General features: G+C 41.3%; 1 protein-coding gene across 3 annotated transcripts; it reads left to right on the top strand.

Moving 5' to 3' along the window:
- Positions 1-331: 331 nt before the first annotated feature.
- On the top strand, positions 332-3,759 carry LOC121745548 (WD repeat-containing protein LWD1-like). 3 transcript variants are annotated; one of them, XR_006038850.1, is made up of 3 exons: positions 332-1,663; positions 2,386-2,515; positions 2,830-3,759. XR_006038850.1 is itself a non-coding variant. In XM_042139502.1 (2 exons), the coding sequence occupies exons 1-2, from the start codon at positions 620-622 to the stop codon at positions 2,392-2,394; spliced, it is 1,053 nt and encodes a 350-aa protein (XP_041995436.1). In that variant the 5' UTR covers positions 332-619; the 3' UTR covers positions 2,395-2,630. The 3 variants fall into 3 exon arrangements, 2 of the variants coding, with proteins under 2 accessions (XP_041995436.1, XP_041995437.1); XM_042139502.1 differs by lacking the exon at positions 2,830-3,759 and having other exon boundaries at positions 2,386-2,630; XM_042139503.1 differs by lacking the exon at positions 2,830-3,759 and having other exon boundaries at positions 336-1,663; positions 2,214-2,630.
- The last annotated feature ends 15,225 nt before the right edge of the window (positions 3,760-18,984 follow it).

Here is an 18,984-nt window from a genome sequence, read left to right as displayed (position 1 = left end):
AATGATCATATCAAACTATGTCAAAGTCAAACTAATAAGAAATTATATAATGACTCACTTGTTGTTTCATACTCTCAATTAACTAATACTTTTATCATCTACTCCTATAATTTAGGATGTGAAATTGGGAGTAATATTTGGGCTTCCAAATTAAAGCGAAATTGGGCCAAGTGAGTATAATATTAGTGGGTAATAAAAATAAGTGCAGAAGCCTATAGCTCAATATTTAATTCATCTTCATACAAATTGACTGGGGCGGAAGGCAACCAGTGGAGGGAGGTTCCAGCGCAGTTATAGGTGGAAATGGAATCACTCCATAAATTAAATTTTCGAAGAATTGTAATTTAATACTCCACTCTGTCCTTGTCAATTTAGTTTAATCCTACTTATTTGCGGGGATATTTCGAAATAAGGGTGTTACTGTAAAATGGGTTGACCTAAAAATGGATACATGAAAATCGAATTGGGTTTTTCAGCCGTGATTATTTATCTGTGGACTGGAAATTAAGTAGTACGTCAGGGTACAACCCCCGCGTGCGGCAATTCTTCTCCAGTGAGCATCCACAATCAGAGAGTGAAGAGATAGAAATAGATAGAGAGAGCCAAATCCGCGCCGAAAATGGGTGCGAGCAGCGATCCGAACCAAGACGGATCGGACGAGCAGCAGCGCCGCTCGGAAATCTACACCTACGAAGCCCCATGGCACATCTACGCCATGAACTGGAGCGTCCGCAAGGACAAGAAATACCGCCTCGCAATCGCCAGCCTCCTCGAGCAGTTCCCTAACCGCGTCGAAATCGTCCAGCTCGACGACTACACCGGCGAGATCCGCTCCGACTCCGCCATCTCCTTCGACCACCCCTACCCCCCTACCAAGCTCATCTTCGTCCCCGACAAGGACTGCCAGCGCCCCGATCTCCTCGCCTCCTCCTCCGATTTCCTCCGCCTCTGGCAGATCTCCGACTCCGACTCCTCCTCCCGCCGCGTCGAGCTCAAGTGCCTCCTCAACAACAACCGCAACAGCGAATTCTCCGGCCCGCTCACCTCCTTCGACTGGAACGAAGCCGAGCCGCGCCGGATCGGGACCTCCAGCATCGACACCACCTGCACGATTTGGGACATCGAGAAGGAGGTGGTCGATACGCAGCTCATCGCGCACGATAAGGAGGTCTACGACATCGCCTGGGGCGGCGTTGGCGTTTTCGCGTCTGTCTCCGCCGACGGCTCGGTTAGGGTTTTCGATCTCCGCGACAAGGAGCATTCGACTATAATTTACGAGAGCTCGGAGCCGGACACGCCGCTGGTGCGGCTCGGCTGGAACAAGCAGGATCCGAGATACATGGCGACAATCATAATGGACAGTAGCAAGGTCGTGGTGTTGGATATTCGCTTCCCGACGCTGCCGGTGGTGGAGCTGCAGCGGCATCAGGCAGGTGTGAATGCGATTGCGTGGGCGCCGCATAGCTCCTGCCACATTTGCACGGCGGGGGATGATTCGCAGGCTTTGATTTGGGACCTCTCGTCGATGGGGCAGCCGGTGGAGGGCGGGTTGGACCCCATTCTGGCGTACACTGCCGGGGCGGAGATTGAGCAGCTGCAGTGGTCGTCCTCGCAGCCGGATTGGGTGGCGATTGCGTTTTCGAACAAGCTACAGATTCTGAGGGTATGAGTAGATGATGATTCTGTTTGTGAATTAGTGGTGCTTTACTGACCATTATTGGTAGCTTCACCTAGTGTTTGAACAAGGTTTATTTTATACAAACACTGTTCACTTTGTTTAGTCTTTCAACTCTAATTGCAGTTTCTTGGTTGTTTAATTTGACAAATGAGAAGCTGCTTAATTCTATTGTTTTTGGTCTTTGTTAATCATGATGATTTACTTCCTTTGCTGCTTTCTTTTGCCTAGTTTACTAGAAAGTTTGTATTTTATCCTCAATTCTAAGAACACTTGATGATTTACTTGTCCTGAACTTGATTTGTTATGATGGATGAATTTTCATCTGCCGGATTAACTCGTAATTTACTCATTGTTATTACTCCATATTTTTACAAGCTCGATTAACCCCTAGCATATATAAATATGTAGTGTTATTACATAATATGACTATAATGCTGAACTTGTGGTTGCTACCATCAGATTTACACAGTTAAGCTATCAGCAACTCCAGTTATTTGGTATTTTGCTTGATAAAACCTTTTGAATTTCTTGTTAGCTGTAAATGACGAAAAATTAGGAGACAATCAGAGCTGTGAGTTAAGGATCTTCCTCACAGAATCTCAAAAGCTGACGTTAAGTTAGAACCTACTGGCTTGTGGTAACAACATCAGTTCTTCCACCAGTCAAGGCCCTGTTGTGGGCCTGAGATGACAGACGGTTTTTGTCAGGAGTCATGATGTTTTGCTCAACGACTCAAAGTGCTTGGTGTTTAAGAGTCCAGCAGGTTGAAGAAGGTGTGTTGTAGATTAAGCAGTGTGACAGTGGTCTGCGGTTAAACGATGGCGGATTAACTGGGTTGTAAGTCACTTGCTGCCTCTACTGTTTATTTTATGAAAATTAGTTTAGTTTCCAAATGAACTTTGCCTTGAGGGACTATGCATATTAATTAATTTGTGCTGCTCTCTAGTCGCTACTTTAACTTTGTATGCAAGTCCACTGTGTTATAACTTATGTGTGTATTTTAGCTAGTTGTGATCTTAATTAATCATTTTGACCTTAATCGTAAAGGACTCTTACCTGAATAAACAATATACCCGAGACAGATATGATGACTTGAAAATTCTCTCTGCATTTGATGTCTTTTATGATTATGCCTCTTCCCTGTTTTATAGTGGCTGACCTTGGAATTTTGGTTCGAAGTCCTACATGATACTCTATCATAGATGGGCAGATTATGCTCTACAGCCTCTACTAGTACCAAAAGGCCCAAAACTATATGAAGACAACCATTCTTGTTAACAAATTTTACACATTTCCTATCTATCTTTCTGTTTTTTGTTCTTAGATTATGTTAAGATGCTTTATCCTCTAGTGTACCATGACGCGATCTTTAAATTTCTATTCATTTGCCTATCAGAAAAAAGTGGAGGCTGTGTTTGATTTGATTTCTTTAGATCAATCTGATGAAAACCAGTTTGTCTAATACAGTATAGTTCTGTGATATGCAATGATATTCCAATTTACGCATGGTTGGAAGATCAATTTGATGTCCAAAGGATCGTGTATCCGAACAACCGGGTTTGTTTTTACCTTATACAACGGCCAATGGTATATGTCTATGATAAGGAGGAGAATCTTGATTTCAGTCTCTTCATTTTATCTCTACCAATTCTCTTACCATTGAATCTGAAACTACATTTGGGTCCATTGTTACTTGTTAGTTCCTGACATGCAGACTTGGCAATATCTTCATACTTCTTGTCTGAAGCTTCACCTGTAAGGTTTGCAGTAAGCTGATTCCGTCGTTGTGGACTTTCATGAAATATATAACATACCCCAATAATTTAGTTGAGATGGTTTTCGAAAAGATGGTGTTTGGTTTGGTGGAAGCTTGTTACATGAAATTGAGAAAATTATGATTTATTTCTTTGTGTTCGACTTAATTATCATTTTCCAGCTGTAAGGACTAATCACAAGATTTACCCATGGGTTGGAGACTTTTTTGTGTTCATTCCTCATCGATGTTGGCACAACTTGAACCGATCTATGGGTTCGACATCTATACTTGGATTTCAAACACGAATGAAATTATAATTATATCATTAGATATGTGTTTGGATTCGGATCTTGATTTGTTACCTCGACAAGTGAACCTATGAGACAAGTAGAGTGATTGCAAGTTTTTTTTATAGTACAATATATGGAAATTATTTGGTGAATTCTGAGAAATGTATCCTACTACTACTTATACTTGAAATAGTCAACAACTGCCCGCAGGGGCGTAGTGCAGTTGGCTACGGAGGGACAGATCTTGCTGCAATGAAATAGTCAACAACAATAATAAAAAAGTACTCCTTCGTCCCAACTTAAGAGTCATGTTTTATTATAAAAGTAATAAGAGTCATGTTTTATTATAAAAGTAATATATATAAGTGAAACTTATATTTCACTAATTTATTCAATTCATTTTCCTTACATTTCTTAAAACTCATGCCCTAACTAATTAGGACTCGTTCACTTTCTTGGATATACCAAAAAAATAGATCAATTTATGGAGGAATACTCGTGTTCACATTCATTGATTATATACCAACAAAAGCCCCTAGAAATATCATAGGGCCCGCACCAAATACTGGCTCAGAGGTGGTTTTTATATTTTGGAACACCAGAAATGAAGGTGAGATTACACTTTCGTTTCCCACCAAAAAGCTGTACTTTCCCCAAATTATGTCAAACTCGAAAATCCCTAAGCTATTGCTCCGCTTTCCTTGTCGGCGGACACTATCAAGAAGGAACCCAGAGTAGCTAAAGGCGCGCCACGTGAGGGTTCCGAGTAAGAACGCCGCCGCAAATCCGGAGAGGAGAACCGGGGAGCCCAATAAGAAGATCGCAGCGTTGCTGAGCTTATCCCAAAAGCTCTGGCAGCACTGAGGCGGTGTCGCCTCTCCACTTATAACCGTCGATCCTCGACAAAATTCCTTGTAAGATTCATCCAGAATTTTGAGACGCCGAAAAACTTTTCATCCAAGACAGATTCAAGGCTCCGGTGGAGGGAGGTGAGCTTGATGAGGAGATTGGTGTCGAGTTGATTAAACAATTGAGAATGGGTCATTGATTGTGGTTATTAGTTTGGTGTTGATTATGGTAAATTTGAGAATATCTCTGTTGCAATTTCTTCGTGGAGGAAGGAATTAGAGTAGCAAGAACTAAATTTGTGAATTCAAGAGGGACAGAGTAGACATTTCCTCGTGAACAGTGTATGGATACAGTAACTTCATATGCATATCTGGAGGCTTATTCTTGGATTCTAAACATGCTATAACACCTTCCATTACCCATTTAAACAGTATCCCAAATCTTGCGAGAATTAAAACCGGGCATTTCTAAAATGATAAGGTGAACACGTCCAAGTCGGAGGGAGTAAATCATATGACAAATTCTCATATAATGTGGTGTTTCAGACCCTAGTTATGAGTATTGAGAATTTTAGAGAAGAGAATAGACAACTTAGTATTGTTTTCTTGAATGATTATAAAAATACAATAGTCCTGTTTATAAGAATCTAGACCCTATGCGGTTCGACTATATTTTACATTTCGGGAAACAACCGACAAAGAAAACCCGAAATAAAGCTTATAATTCTACTTGACTCAATACAAAACAATTTATTAAATAACATAAAATAATGCTAATAAAAGGAAAGACTCGATTTGACTCAAACACAATATTGTAGATAGCTAGAATGTGTGGCTTGGTGGCATGGTCGAGACGTAACCATCGCGCCTGGTGATGGGGTTACTCGACAGTTGTGATGTGTCGATGAAGTACCTGTATCCCAAGATATTACAAAAGCACACGAAATCAAGTTACAATTGTTTGAATAACTGTTGTTAATATTTATACAATTCAAAACAAGCTCAATTACCTAATAACTGTTGAAATCAAGAACTTTGTTAAGAGTTTAAAAATAAACTAAACACAAACCGGTAGTACCCATGGTGCAAACAATTACTGAAATCAAGCAAACTTGTTACACTTTGAAGAAGCACTGCAATTCTCATTCTTCTAGAGCAGAAATAACAGAAAACATTTAATGGACAATATAGTCATATTATATGGATAAAACACATACAACTATGCTAACATGGAGTAAACGAGAACGATGCTCACGAATGGCAATACATAAAAATCAAATGACTAACCTTTTGGACCAATCCAAGAAAGTTGGGTTGGCAATTGGAATGGCAATACTTTTAGCCTCATCTGCTCTGCCCAATTCACGGTGAAAGGACTGCAATCTATTATCTCCACTTTATTACTCAAATTTAAGATAATATGGAGCTCTTTCAGTTTGTAGCAATGTCTTATCCTAAGACATTGAAATTTTCCTGAAACTAGGAACTTTGATCTTCCAATGCACCAAATCTGTATCTTCAATTAGAAGAAAGTTGAGGTTCTTGAAATAAGGTAACTCATTAATCTCCCATACTGGAACTCGAAATGCATAACTTTTCAATTTGAGCACTTCAATTGGCAATTTACCAATGATACTCATGTATTCCCAAGGATATCCAAAACCGCTCAAGGTTAACTTTGTAAGGCTTGATGGGAACATTGGTGGAGGTGGATGAACCGTCTTCGATCCGAATTGAGGATTTACAACGACACATTTAAGTGACTTTAGTCCGGAAATGTGAGAAATGTTGTTCAAGAAAGTGAAGGAAGAATCGCCTTCATCATCGGAGGCTAGCTCAATTCGTATCCCTAATTAGGGTTAGGTATGTGACCCCCCCCCCCCCCCCCATGATTTGAAGATGCCTCAATTCCTTCATGTCCCAAATTTCCATGGGCAAAAGCGAAGATGTGTTGGTGCTCATGTACCGATTCACAATCAAGAATTGAAGCTTCCAAAGCTTGGATATTGATGTAGGCAGACTGCCGTAACAAGTCAAGGCAAGGTATCTCAGTTGAAGTAGTTCAACTGGGAACTGGTATTGGCGGATTGCTAGGGCATCCAAAACCCTAAGCAACCTCAAGCCAAAACTTACGGGACCGGATATATTGATGAGGTGGACTCACACATAAAAAAGAACGTGCACTTGCAACAGACTCCATTGAGGCGTGTACATCTCTGAAGCCCAACAAAGCACTATTGCGAATGCATAACCTGCGTTGACTCTTCATGTTTTCCACGAAACAGTCGTCATAACTATTGATTGCATGAAAAAAGCCATTCTTTGCGGCTTCATTGTTGCATAGATGCCAAAACACAGAATGGAGGCGACAACTCTTTATGAGGGAACCGAGGGTGTTCCAATGGATCATAATGACACTCTCACTCTCTAGGCCAAGTAAACATTCGAAAACAATATGTTCGAGAAAATCCTCAGCAACCAACTTATCATTGACCTTGAATACGCTGATGTCACAACATTTACGAAAAACTCCCATGTAGAGAAGCGTGCTTTTAGATGTTGTGGCAATCTCTTGTAGCTCGGAAGTAATGCCTCGGATATTTCATCTTGTGCGTTCGCAAACACAGAAGTTTCTTTCCCAGAGGCTACAAGGTTCCAGAACTCCGGATCTTTATCCTCTTGGAGCAATTGTTCGGCCACTTTGAGGATTAGGAGTGGAAGACCATCACATTCCTCTGCAATTTTTCACCCGGCTTTCTCTAACTCAGGCGGGCACACTCCCTCGGGAAACACCTTTTGACGAAGAAGACACCAACTCTCTTCTTTATTTAGTAACCGAATTTTATAAACAATATCATCTTCTCCCCATTGAGTTACTTCTCTCAACCTAGTTGTCACCAAAGCTTTGCCTTGATGTTAGGGAATAATGTTTGCAAATGATGCAAGGGCTCTTTGCTCCATAAATCATCCATCACAATCAAGATTCTCTTACTAGATAATTCTTCACATAACTTTGTGACTAACTCATCATCTTCTTTCATTTGTATTTTATCTTCACTAGGATATATTTGTGCTAAAATATCTATTGAGATATCTTTTGCTTCATAACTTGGTCCTAGAGTGATCCAAACACTATGATCAAAATTGGAAAATATTTCCTCATCTAGGATAATTTTTTTGGCATAAGTAGTTTTGCCAATGCCTGACATCATATGATTTCCATTTTAGAAAAAAACCTTTTTGGATGAATCGTCTTCTTCATTAGTGCCACATCAACAGAAGATCCATCCATCGTGAAATCAATGTTACGACAAGACATTCTCTTGGGTTATCCATATTCCAATTGTAGGACTCCATTTCAGTTTTGATTTTATGCATCTTGCAACACAATGAATGCAAGAAAAAATAATTACTACTATATTACTATTATAAAAACGGAGTATCTATAAATTAATGTTCAATCTTTGACATGACTTGCAATTTAGACCTCAATTATAAAAAGTAGCAATAAAGACCAAACTTTAGTACTCCTATAAATTATTTTACAATTTAGACCTATCTAAATTTTTGAATGATATTGGATTCGAGATTTCGATATTCATGTAATGTTGAAATCTAAAATTGATTATGGCTTTTGAAGCTTAATGTCTCTTTGATGTCATCAATTTAAACATTGGATATTTGATATATGTTAACTGATCTAGGTTCAGATTTAAGGACAACTGAAGTTGTCATTTTGGACATTCAACAATGGATTTGACAACACAAAAGGACAACTCAAACTATTGGATTCAAAAGACCTCGATTAATTTCGAGTCCAATATCACCATTGTTAAATTTTGGTCTTTATATTCCTAAAAGTGGAATAGGTCTAAAATTGCACATGGCCACAAAAATTAGGTATTAAATTTCATATAACTCTAAAAACTTGTGCACAATCATAAAGGAAATCTTAGGATATAAGAAACGCATTGAAATACTATGAATTGTTTAGAAAAGGCAGCGTATATATATCACGTAAAGCACATATATAGGCCTCCATTGCTATTAGTGTTTTAATACTGGTAAATAACTTGATATATAGGGAAATTTGGATAACTTTCCATAAATAAAAATACTTATGGAACGGATGGAAATGGAAAGTGCACATATTTAAAAACAGGAGACCCATTTTACGATCAAACTAATACGATTTGATTTAGAATGAGTTCAATTGAATTAAATTTGACCGAGCAAGTGTGCTAATTAGATGGGCCTAGCCCAACAGATTCCTTGGGCAATAAATGGGCTGCCCCTAAAAAAATTGTCCCCAGTCACCGAAATAAATGAAATAAATTGCTAGCAAAAAACAACAATAATACACAAAGATTAAATCTTAATCATGGCCTAGATGGGGATGAATAGATTAGGATACTGGGGAATAAAATTAATAAAAGACAAAAACTCACTTATAATTAATTAAATACAATTAATTTGCACAATCAAGTCCAGCGTCATAACAATCTATGGAATGACTGCTCATATTAGGAATATTTTTGAGTTATGTGTATATTTTTTTTCGTTTAAGTTCTTTTAATTTGATGGTTGATGAGATATCTTGAAAATTAAAGTGCCATATTTGCAGAAGCTGTCATTTATAAATTATTGACTAATAATTATTCTCAGGATTATGAAATTACTACATATAATTGTAATATGAGGATTAAATGCTTTACATCAAAAGTGGTTTTTCAAAATCTAGCTAGAGTGAAAAATCAGAAGTTAAAAATCAAGAAACATTTATAGAGTTAATGGGCTTCACTTTATAATGGGCCGAGACATTATCGAAAGTCTAAAATTAAATATTGAGGATTATAAATTTATAATATAACCCAAATTTTCTTTTGAGATTTACCGACAAGCACCCTTGATGACTTGGACCATCAATTTATTAGTTGGTGAAGAAATGCCACACCAATTAAATTGTTTTTCATTATCGAGTCTAAATTATTTATAAAATCAAATGGGCTGCATTTACGAAGAAAATAAAATGGTGTAAGATAACTAGATAAGAAATATAGTGTAATAGCATGCTAAATTAGTGGTATTATATGAAATGAAACTAAAACACATTATTAGATAGTCCTTTTTTTTATGTGTATATATGGGGACCCACCCATTTTTCTTCTTTAATTTGGTATTGCCCAGCCTTCATTAATACATAATCTAGGGTTGGCCTACACTATCTCTTTGATATCTTAAAAGTGCTTTGACAAGTAATCTTTTTCTCACATATATCCTTTTTTTCCCACTCATCAACTATTTAGGGGGAGAGAGATAGACTGTAGCTCTTAAAATTGTATGAATATCAAACCTCAATAATTCTCAAATATTTATGCATGTCAAACCCTACCATATGCGTCACACGTTATATGTGTTTGGAATATATATGGTCCCATCATGTGCAGAGACTACTATTATTTTTCAAACCTCAATAATTCGCATGCATCCCTCTCTCTCAATAACCTTAGTATACTTTGGTAGCTTGTTTTTTGTATTTTTTGTGATTATTGTGAAATCACTCCTTAATTGATGAGTTTGGAAAATAACGCTAAAGTTACTTGTTTTTTGTGTTTGTGTTTGTCCTCTTTTTTTCATATTAATTGTCCTTTACTTCTGTTTTTTGTGTTTGTCCTCTTTTTTTCTATAGTAGTTCGAAAGATAACGCTAGGTTGTGTGGTGCTACTTGTTTTGTAGTACTAATATAAATCCTTGCAACTTCCCAAGACTGCACATGTTTAACATGTTAAAATTTGCTGGACACGGTTATCAAATTTGAATGTCTTATATGCATGAATGTTTCTAACTATTGCTTAATATGCATATCACTATAAAACCATATTTAACATAATTTTAGCTAAAAGTACATATATAAATATTTCTAGGGACCCTTGGTTCCCTTATTCATGGAAAACAAGAGAAAGAATAAATAAAAAAAATACTAGGATTAATATATTATTTAAGGACCATTTTGGTTCCTTAATTCTCGGATGGATGATATAACAATGATTAGTGAGGTCGGTTTTAAAACATCATAATTAAATACAAAGATCTTACATCGAATTATATCTTTTTTAGGACTTTCTTAGATGATGGCTCGGCGAAAATTTGATGTTAGTGATGAATGCAGGAAAATGCAGATCACGACACAGAGAATTTACGTGGTTCGATTTACTGAGGTAAATCTACGTCCACGGGAAGAAAAGAGGGCAGAGTTGTATTGCTTGATCTGTTTTCTACAGCTTACAATACAGACTTGCTATTTTGTATTTTATCTCTAGAGATCGAGAGAATGTAACCCTATCTATCTGATCTAGGTTCTATTTATACAAAGGACCAAGATCGTGGCATGCAGCTATTTACTAGGTAGTGGATGTCGTGGAGATCGTGGCGATCTTGCATGGGTCCACTATCCTGCATGAGTTAATGACTGCTTGACACCACTAAACAGATCGTGGGTGTAGTGGAGGTCGTGGAGGTTCTGCATGAGTCCACTATCTCCCAGTTCGGTCGAATACTGAGACCGAACTGCTGAATTATTGCCGAGCAGCTTTTGTCGATCTGAGAGTAGAGCTTGATGCCGACCTGAGAGCAGAGTTTGATTGGTTGGCTTTTACCGAGCTGTAGGCTGGGGCCGAACTCTTTGGTTGTGCCGAACTGAACTCTTTAGTCATGCCGAACTGATACTCTTTCTTGGGCTTTACTGCTGTTGGGCTTGTTTAGTACGTACTCCATCACTACCCCCCCCCGGAAAGCGAAGTGAATTACTTCGGCATTCTGGATAAAGGTACGGGGTAAGTTGATGTTTGTCCTCGGTCTTATGAAGTGAACTCTTCTTTGACCGGACTCGTCTTTGGTCTGATGAAATAAACATCTTTGACTGGACTCGTCTTTGGTCTGATGAAATAAACATCTTTGACCGGACTAAGCTTGTTGTCCTAATTTGGCGAGTTTTATCGCTCGGATCGGACTTTCCGTTGTCCTAATTTGGGGATCGGACTTTCCCTTGTCCTAATTCGGCGAGTTTTATCGCGTGGATCGGACTTTCCCTTGTCCTAATTCAGGCAAGTTTTATCGCGAGAATCGGACTTTCGTTGCAGTTCGTTTCAGACGAAGTGCTTGATTTTTAAGCCGAATTGTGGTCTTGTATCCTCTTTAGAAGCTTTGACTTCACAATCGTTGGCTTATTGCAGTTCGTTTCAGACGAAGTGCTTGTTTAAGCTGAATTGTGGTCTTGTATCCTCTTTAGAAGCTTTGACTTCACAATCGTTGGCTTATTGCAGCTCGTTTCAGACGAACTGCTTGTTTAAGCTGAATTGTGGTCTTGTATCTTCTGTAGAAGCTTTGACTCACAATCGTTTAGCTTGTATATGTTCTAAGAAGGGGATCAGCCTTCGAAGAACAAGATACCTCAGTAACATTTGTAAGAGACGACACGCACAGAGACAGACAAAACGCATATAGACAAAACGCACAGAGACAAATAAAGACCAAGTAAACCAAATAAAGCACATTGACTGAACAAGACTCAAGACTGACTGACCGGACTGTCTCTTACAAATGGAACTTTTTGAGGTTGGAAATGTGCCATGTTCGGGGTACCTGTTCTCCTGACATGTGAGCCAATTTGTAAGACCCTTTGCCGAGGACTTCTGACACCCGATACGGACCTTCCCATGTGGGTTCGAGCTTGCCCAGCTTTTCTGCTCGGCTTACTTCGTTGTTTCTCAAGATGAGATCTCCCACTTGAAATTGTAGCTTCTTCACCCTTTGGTTGTAATACCGGGCTACTTGCTCCTTGTACTTGGCTGCTTTTATGCATGCCAATTCTCTTCTTTCTTCGGCAAGATCTAGCTCGGCTCTCAGTCCGTCGTCATTCATTTCTGAGGAGAAATTTAGAGTTCGGGGACTGGGTACGCCGATCTCCACCGGAATCACGGCTTCAGTGCCGTACACAAGACTGTACGGAGTTTCACCGTTGGAGGTTGTGGGTGTAGTTCGGTAGGACCATAGGACTTGAGGGAGATTTTCTACCCATTGTCCTTTGGCTTGTTCTAACCGAGCTTTTAACCCTTTCACCAGGATACGATTTGTTACCTCCGTTTGTCCGTTTGCTTGTGGATGAGAGACCGAAGTGAACCGCTGTTGAATATTCAGCTCTTGGCACCAATTCTTGAACGTCTTGTCGGTGAACTGAGTCCCGTTATCCGAGATGAGGATGTGGGGTATGCCAAATCGGCACACTATGTTCTTCCAGACGAAATCCAATGCCTTCGAGCTCGTTATCGTAGCTAATGGTTCAGCTTCCACCCACTTTGTAAAGTAGTCCACGGCAACGATTAGGAATTTCATTTGCCGAGGAGCTTGAGGAAGTGGTCCCACTATGTCTATGCCCCATTGCATGAAAGGCCAAGGGCTTTGCATAGTGAATAGATCGGTCTGCGGCATCCTTGGGATATTTGCATGGATTTGGCACTTCGGGCATGTCTTGACGAGCTGCACTGCTTCTTGTACCAAGGTTGGCCAATAATATCCCCATCTTAGAACTTTTTTAGCTAAAGCTCTAGCTCCGATGTGGCTGCCGCACGATCCTTCATGAACTTCTCTGAGGATGTAGTCCGTCTCTTCTGGTCCTACGCACCGCAATAACGGCTGGAGGTAAGACTTTCTAAAGAGGACTCCTTCATGAAGTTCGTACCGAAGTGCTCGGCATGTGATCTTCCGAGCTTCTCTCTTATCCTCGGGCAATTGTCCTTGATCCAGATACTGCAAGATCGGCGTCATCCAGTTCGGCGAGCTGGATACTGAATGTACCTCGGCTTCATCAATGCTTCGATGCATTAATTCTTCCGCCTTTGAGCTCGGATCTGAGGCCAACTTACTTAAGGTATCTGCTCGGCTATTTTCCGCTCTGGGAACGCGGATTATCCGAAAATAGGAGAAACTTCGGCTGAGGTTTTGCGCTTTGTCCAAATACTTCTTCATTCTCTCGTCACGGGCTTCACTTGTACCCAACATGTGATTTACTATGACTTGTGAATCACAATGGACTTTGAGAGATTTGACGAGCAGACTTTGCGCTAACTGGAGTCCGGCCAGGAGGGCTTCGTACTCGGCTTCATTATTAGTAGTGGGGAATAGGAACCGAAGTGAGTAGGTTACCTCGTGTCCGTCGGGAGCGACGAGTAAAATACCAGCTCCACTTCCCATCTTGTTTGAAGCTCCATCTACGAATCCGCTCCAGCAGTCTGGCGGCTCTACTTTGGATTCCGAGGGCTGTGCTAGTTCGGCATTGGTAGAATTTTTCTGTTCGGCAATGACAGGGATTGCTTGATCGAACTTGGCCTCTGCAAGAAAATCTGCCAAGGCTTGTCCCTTGATGGCTTTCCGAGGTAGGTACTCGATTGAGTGTTCTCCCAGCTCTATGGCCCATTTGGCGATTCTGCCTGATGCTTCTGGCTTGGTCAAAACTTGCCGAAGAGGCAGATCGGTTAAGACGCATATCTTGTGAGCATAGAAGTACGGCCGCAGTCTCCTTGCTGCATTTACTAACGCCAGAGCAATTTTCTCCAGAGGTTGATACCTTGTTTCTGGACCTCTTAATGCTCGGCTTGTAAAGTAGATGGGAAACTGCTTTAGGCCTTCTTCTCGTACAAGCACCGCGCTGATGGTTTGATCTGATGCCGCTAAGTATAAGAATATTACTTCGGCTTCGGTTGGAGCAGAGAGAATAGGAAGCTCGGCTAGATAACTTTTGAGCTCGTCAAAGGCCTTTTTCTGCTCGGCTCCCCACTCGAACTTTGGTGCCTTTTTCAACACCTTGAAGAACGGCAGTTGCTTTTCGGCTGCTTGGGAAAGGAATCGATTCAGTGCGGCTAGACATCCGGTTAGCCTTTGCACGTCATGTATGGACTTCGGCATTGCCATGTTCTGAACGACTTGAACTTTTGAGGGGTTTGCCTTGAGTCCGTCCTTTGAAACCCAACAACCCAGAAACTTTCCCGAATCTACCAAAAAGGTACATTTTTGAGGGCAGAGTTTGAGGTTGGCTTTTCGGAGCACGTTGAGAGTGGATTTGAGGTTGTCTTCGTACTCCGAAGTGCTTTTGCTTTTGACAACTATGTCGTCGACATACACTTCAACCTGTTTTCCGATTAGGTGCCGAAAAAGCTTTTCTACCATCCTTTGATAAGTGGCTCCGGCATTCTTTAAACCGAATGGCATCTTTTTATAAGCGAAAATGCCGAAATCGGTAATGAAAGCTGTTTTCGGAGCGTCACTCTCATCCATCAACACTTGGTGATATCCTTTGTATAAATCAAGAAAACAGAAAATTTCGAAGCCGATCAAAGCTTCTACTTTTTTATCTATATTCGGAAGGGGATAGCAATCTTTAGGACAGTGCTTGTTTAGATCGGTAAAATCTATGCACATCCGCCATCCTCCTCCTTTTTTCTTGATCATCACAGGATTGGCCACCCAAGAAGGATATTTCACCTCGAATAGTACATCCGCTTTTAGTAATTGGCGGACTTCGTCATGGATGACTTGGCTTCTTTCTGCCGCAAAGAGTCTTTGCTTCTGTTTTACTGGCCGGATTGAAGGATCAATATTTAACCGATGAGTGATTACCTCGGGGGGCACTCCGGTCATGTCCAACGGAGACCATGCAAAGACATCTTTGTACTCCTTGAGGAGCTGAATGGTCTTTTCCCGGAGTAGAGGCGTTCCTGCGAAGCCGATCTTGACCGCTCTGGATGGATCATCTTCGTATAACTGAACGGTCATTGAGTTCGGCTCTGAAGTGACTTCGGTCATCTCGCTTGCCTCTGACTCCGGTTGCTGTGATTGCTATGCTTGATGGTGCCGAACTGATTGCTCGGCACTTTTAAGCGCAACCTGCAGACATTCTTTTGCTCTCTTTTGATCACCTCGGATGACCGCTATCCCACCTTTAGTGGGGATCTTGATGGTGAGGTGATAAGTAGAGCAAACGGCCCGAACTGTGTTGAGCCAGTCTCTCCCCAGGATGATGTTGTACGGGGACCGAGCTTTCACCACAAAGAACTCGATCATCGTATTGGAGCTTGTAGGCGCTTTTTCCACCGTGATCGGAAGGCTGATAATACCTTCAGGGCGGGTGTCCTCCTGGGCGAAACTTTTCAGAGGAAGTGGAGCCGGACTGAGCCGAGCTGGATCCACTTCCATTTTATCGAAACATTCTTTAAAAAGAATGCTGACTGACGCTCCTGTATCCACAAATACTCTGTGGATCAGTTTGTTTGCCACTCCGGCTTGAATGACAATAGCGTCTTGGTGAGGAGAGATGGCTGGGACGGGATCGGCATCTGAAAATGTAATCACTTCGTCTTTCTTCAGCCTTTTATGTGTTGGCTCCTCTTGATTGGAACCTCTGCGTTCTGCTTTTAGGGACGACTTAGTCTTCCCGGCAGGGAGAGCATCAATAGTCTGGATTACTCCATCATATTGCGGCTCGTCGTCGTCTTCGGGATCCTCATGCCTTTTCGGATCCTGAGGATTGCAGTTCGCACCTCTCTGCCTTTTGTTCTTTTTCGGCTGCTTGCTTTGGTATTTTTTTAACGTTCCTGTTTTCACAAGAACATCAATACCTGCAGCCAAATCTCGGCACTCCTCGGTATCGTGTCCGTGGGCTTGATGGAAGGAGCAATATTGATCCTGAGGTCGCCGCACGGCTGATTTCGTCATCCGCTTTGGTCTTTCGAACATATCGGAATGTAGTTCGAAAATTTCCGCTCTTGACTTGTTCAGCGGTACGAACTGAGCGGGCGGCTTCTCGGGATTGAGACGGGGTCCCAATCTGTCTTGCACCGGAGCCCTTTGAATTCTTTCAAATGGAGTCCGGCGAGGATGCCCCTGATCGCTATGATCGGGCTTCCTTCTGTCTCCTCGGGACGATGAGCTGTCTAACGACCGTTTGCGACGGTCTGCCTCATCGGCCCGGGAGTACTGGTCCACAATGTCCCACATTTCCTGAGCTGTCTGCGGACCGCACTCAACGAGCTTCCTGTAGAGAGCTCCAGGCAGGATTCCATTTTGGAATGCCGAGATGACAAGCAGATCGTTGAGATCGTCTACTTGCAGGCATTCCTTGTGGAATCTTGTCATAAAGTCGCTGATTTTTTCGTCGCGACCTTGACGAATAGAAAGCAGCTGAGCCGGAGTGATCCGGGCTTCCGCTTTCTGAAAGAACCTCCTGTGGAAAGCATCCATTAGATCTCGGTAGGATCTAATGCTGCCTTGAGGAAGGCTGTCGAACCACCTTCTGGCGTTTCCGATGAGCAGCTCGGGGAACAGCTTGCACATGTGGACCTCGTTGAGACCCTGGTTCGCCATGTTATATTGATAGCGTCCCAAGAAATCATGAGGATCCACGAGTCCGTCATAGGTTATCGACGGAGTTCGGTAGTTCCGCGGCAAAGGAGTTCGGGTGATATCGTCCGAGAACGGAGTCTTTAATGCTCCGTACATGGCGAACCCGACATCTCTTCGGTACGGAGGAGATGGAGTTCTCCTGTGGTTCCGGTACCGAGGAGGAACAGGAACATGTCGGGGTTGAGGATTCTTTCTCCTGGAAGACACGTCACTACTGCGGTAGTGACTTTCATGCCTAGATGAGGAGGGAGAATCCGTCGTTGTCTTCTCCGGCTGTTGGCTCTTCTGCAGGAAGGTTAAGAACTCCTCCTGCTTCTCGGCCAAGAACAGCTTGACAGCTTCATTTAAATCGGGCTGCTGGGAAGACTCGGTGCGATGACTCCTGGAGTGGCTTGTTCCTTCTTCGTGAGAACCGGAGGTAGATGTCTCCCGAGGCCGTTTTTCAGACCTGCGAGCTGGACTAGCTTCCTCACGGTTATCACGAACGGTATTACGGGTAGTGTGTGATCTGGTATGCATTTTTTTTTTTTGGGTGGAAAAAGGGTCAAAAATTCGCTTTTATCACAAATTTGGTTCTCTGTTTCCCACAGACGGCGCCAGTGATGGCTCGGCGAAAATTTGATGTTAGTGATGAATGCAGGAAAATGCAGATCACGACACAGAGAATTTACGTGGTTCGATTTACTGAGGTAAATCTACGTCCACGGGAAGAAAAGAGGGCAGAGTTGTATTGCTTGATCTGTTTTCTACAGCTTACAATACAGACTTGCTATTTTGTATTTTATCTCTAGAGATCGAGAGAATGTAACCCTATCTATCTGATCTAGGTTCTATTTATACAAAGGACCAAGATCGTGGCATGCAGCTATTTACTAGGTAGTGGATGTCGTGGAGATCGTGGCGATCTTGCATGGGTCCACTATCCTGCATGAGTTAATGACTGCTTGACACCACTAAACAGATCGTGGGTGTAGTGGAGGTCGTGGAGGTTCTGCATGAGTCCACTATCTCCCAGTTCGGTCGAATACTGAGACCGAACTGCTGAATTATTGCCGAGCAGCTTTTGTCGATCTGAGAGTAGAGCTTGATGCCGACCTGAGAGCAGAGTTTGATTGGTTGGCTTTTACCGAGCTGTAGGCTGGGGCCGAACTCTTTGGTTGTGCCGAACTGAACTCTTTAGTCATGCCGAACTGATACTCTTTCTTGGGCTTTACTGCTGTTGGGCTTGTTTAGTACGTACTCCATCATTAGACATATGTGTTGGATCCTCTGTGTCACCAAAAACATGATCAAGAAAACCAACAAATCAATTGTTTTCTTGTTTCCTTGCCTTGTTTCCCTTTTTTATTCATAATTGGGATTGTATTAATCATTAGAGTCGATCATACAAACTTAAAATAATCCTAACAATCACTTCCTTCATGCAATGTGAAAATGATATTTGAATTTTACAAAATCCCTATGTTTGGAAACTATAATTCTAGCTATCAATGTGGTTTTTATTAATTTTCATATTAATGTTCTTCGATTTTATGAATGAATAAAATAAATATGGAGAATCTATGAAATTTAAGTATCTCGTACTAATATACACAAAATATTCAGTCAAACCACTATATGCATCGCTAGGGAAATTTGAGAAGGCAGCAAACACTAATTAGTAATTAGTATCATTATATTCCTAATCATAATTAATTAAGTCACCCTTTAAGTAACTGTCTTTTGTTTCAAAAAGATAATCATTTTCCTGATACACACGAACATGATTAGCACCTGGGGCTCCACTAATCATAGCGTTTATATTCCTCTCTTTATTCTAGTATATCATTGCTAATTCAAACATGCTAATCCACATACAGATTTGATAATTAATTTACAATTTATTCATGTCGTTTTCATAAAGACGGTTACGTGTTCATAACATTTGACGGTAAAAATACTAGTAAAAGTTAATATTTT

Source organism: Salvia splendens, chromosome 8, assembly GCF_004379255.2.
Source record: "Salvia splendens isolate huo1 chromosome 8, SspV2, whole genome shotgun sequence".
Classification (NCBI taxonomy): domain Eukaryota; kingdom Viridiplantae; phylum Streptophyta; class Magnoliopsida; order Lamiales; family Lamiaceae; genus Salvia; species Salvia splendens.
The sequence above is the reverse complement of the archived record's forward strand: the minus strand, read 5'-3'. Positions and strand labels throughout refer to the sequence as shown.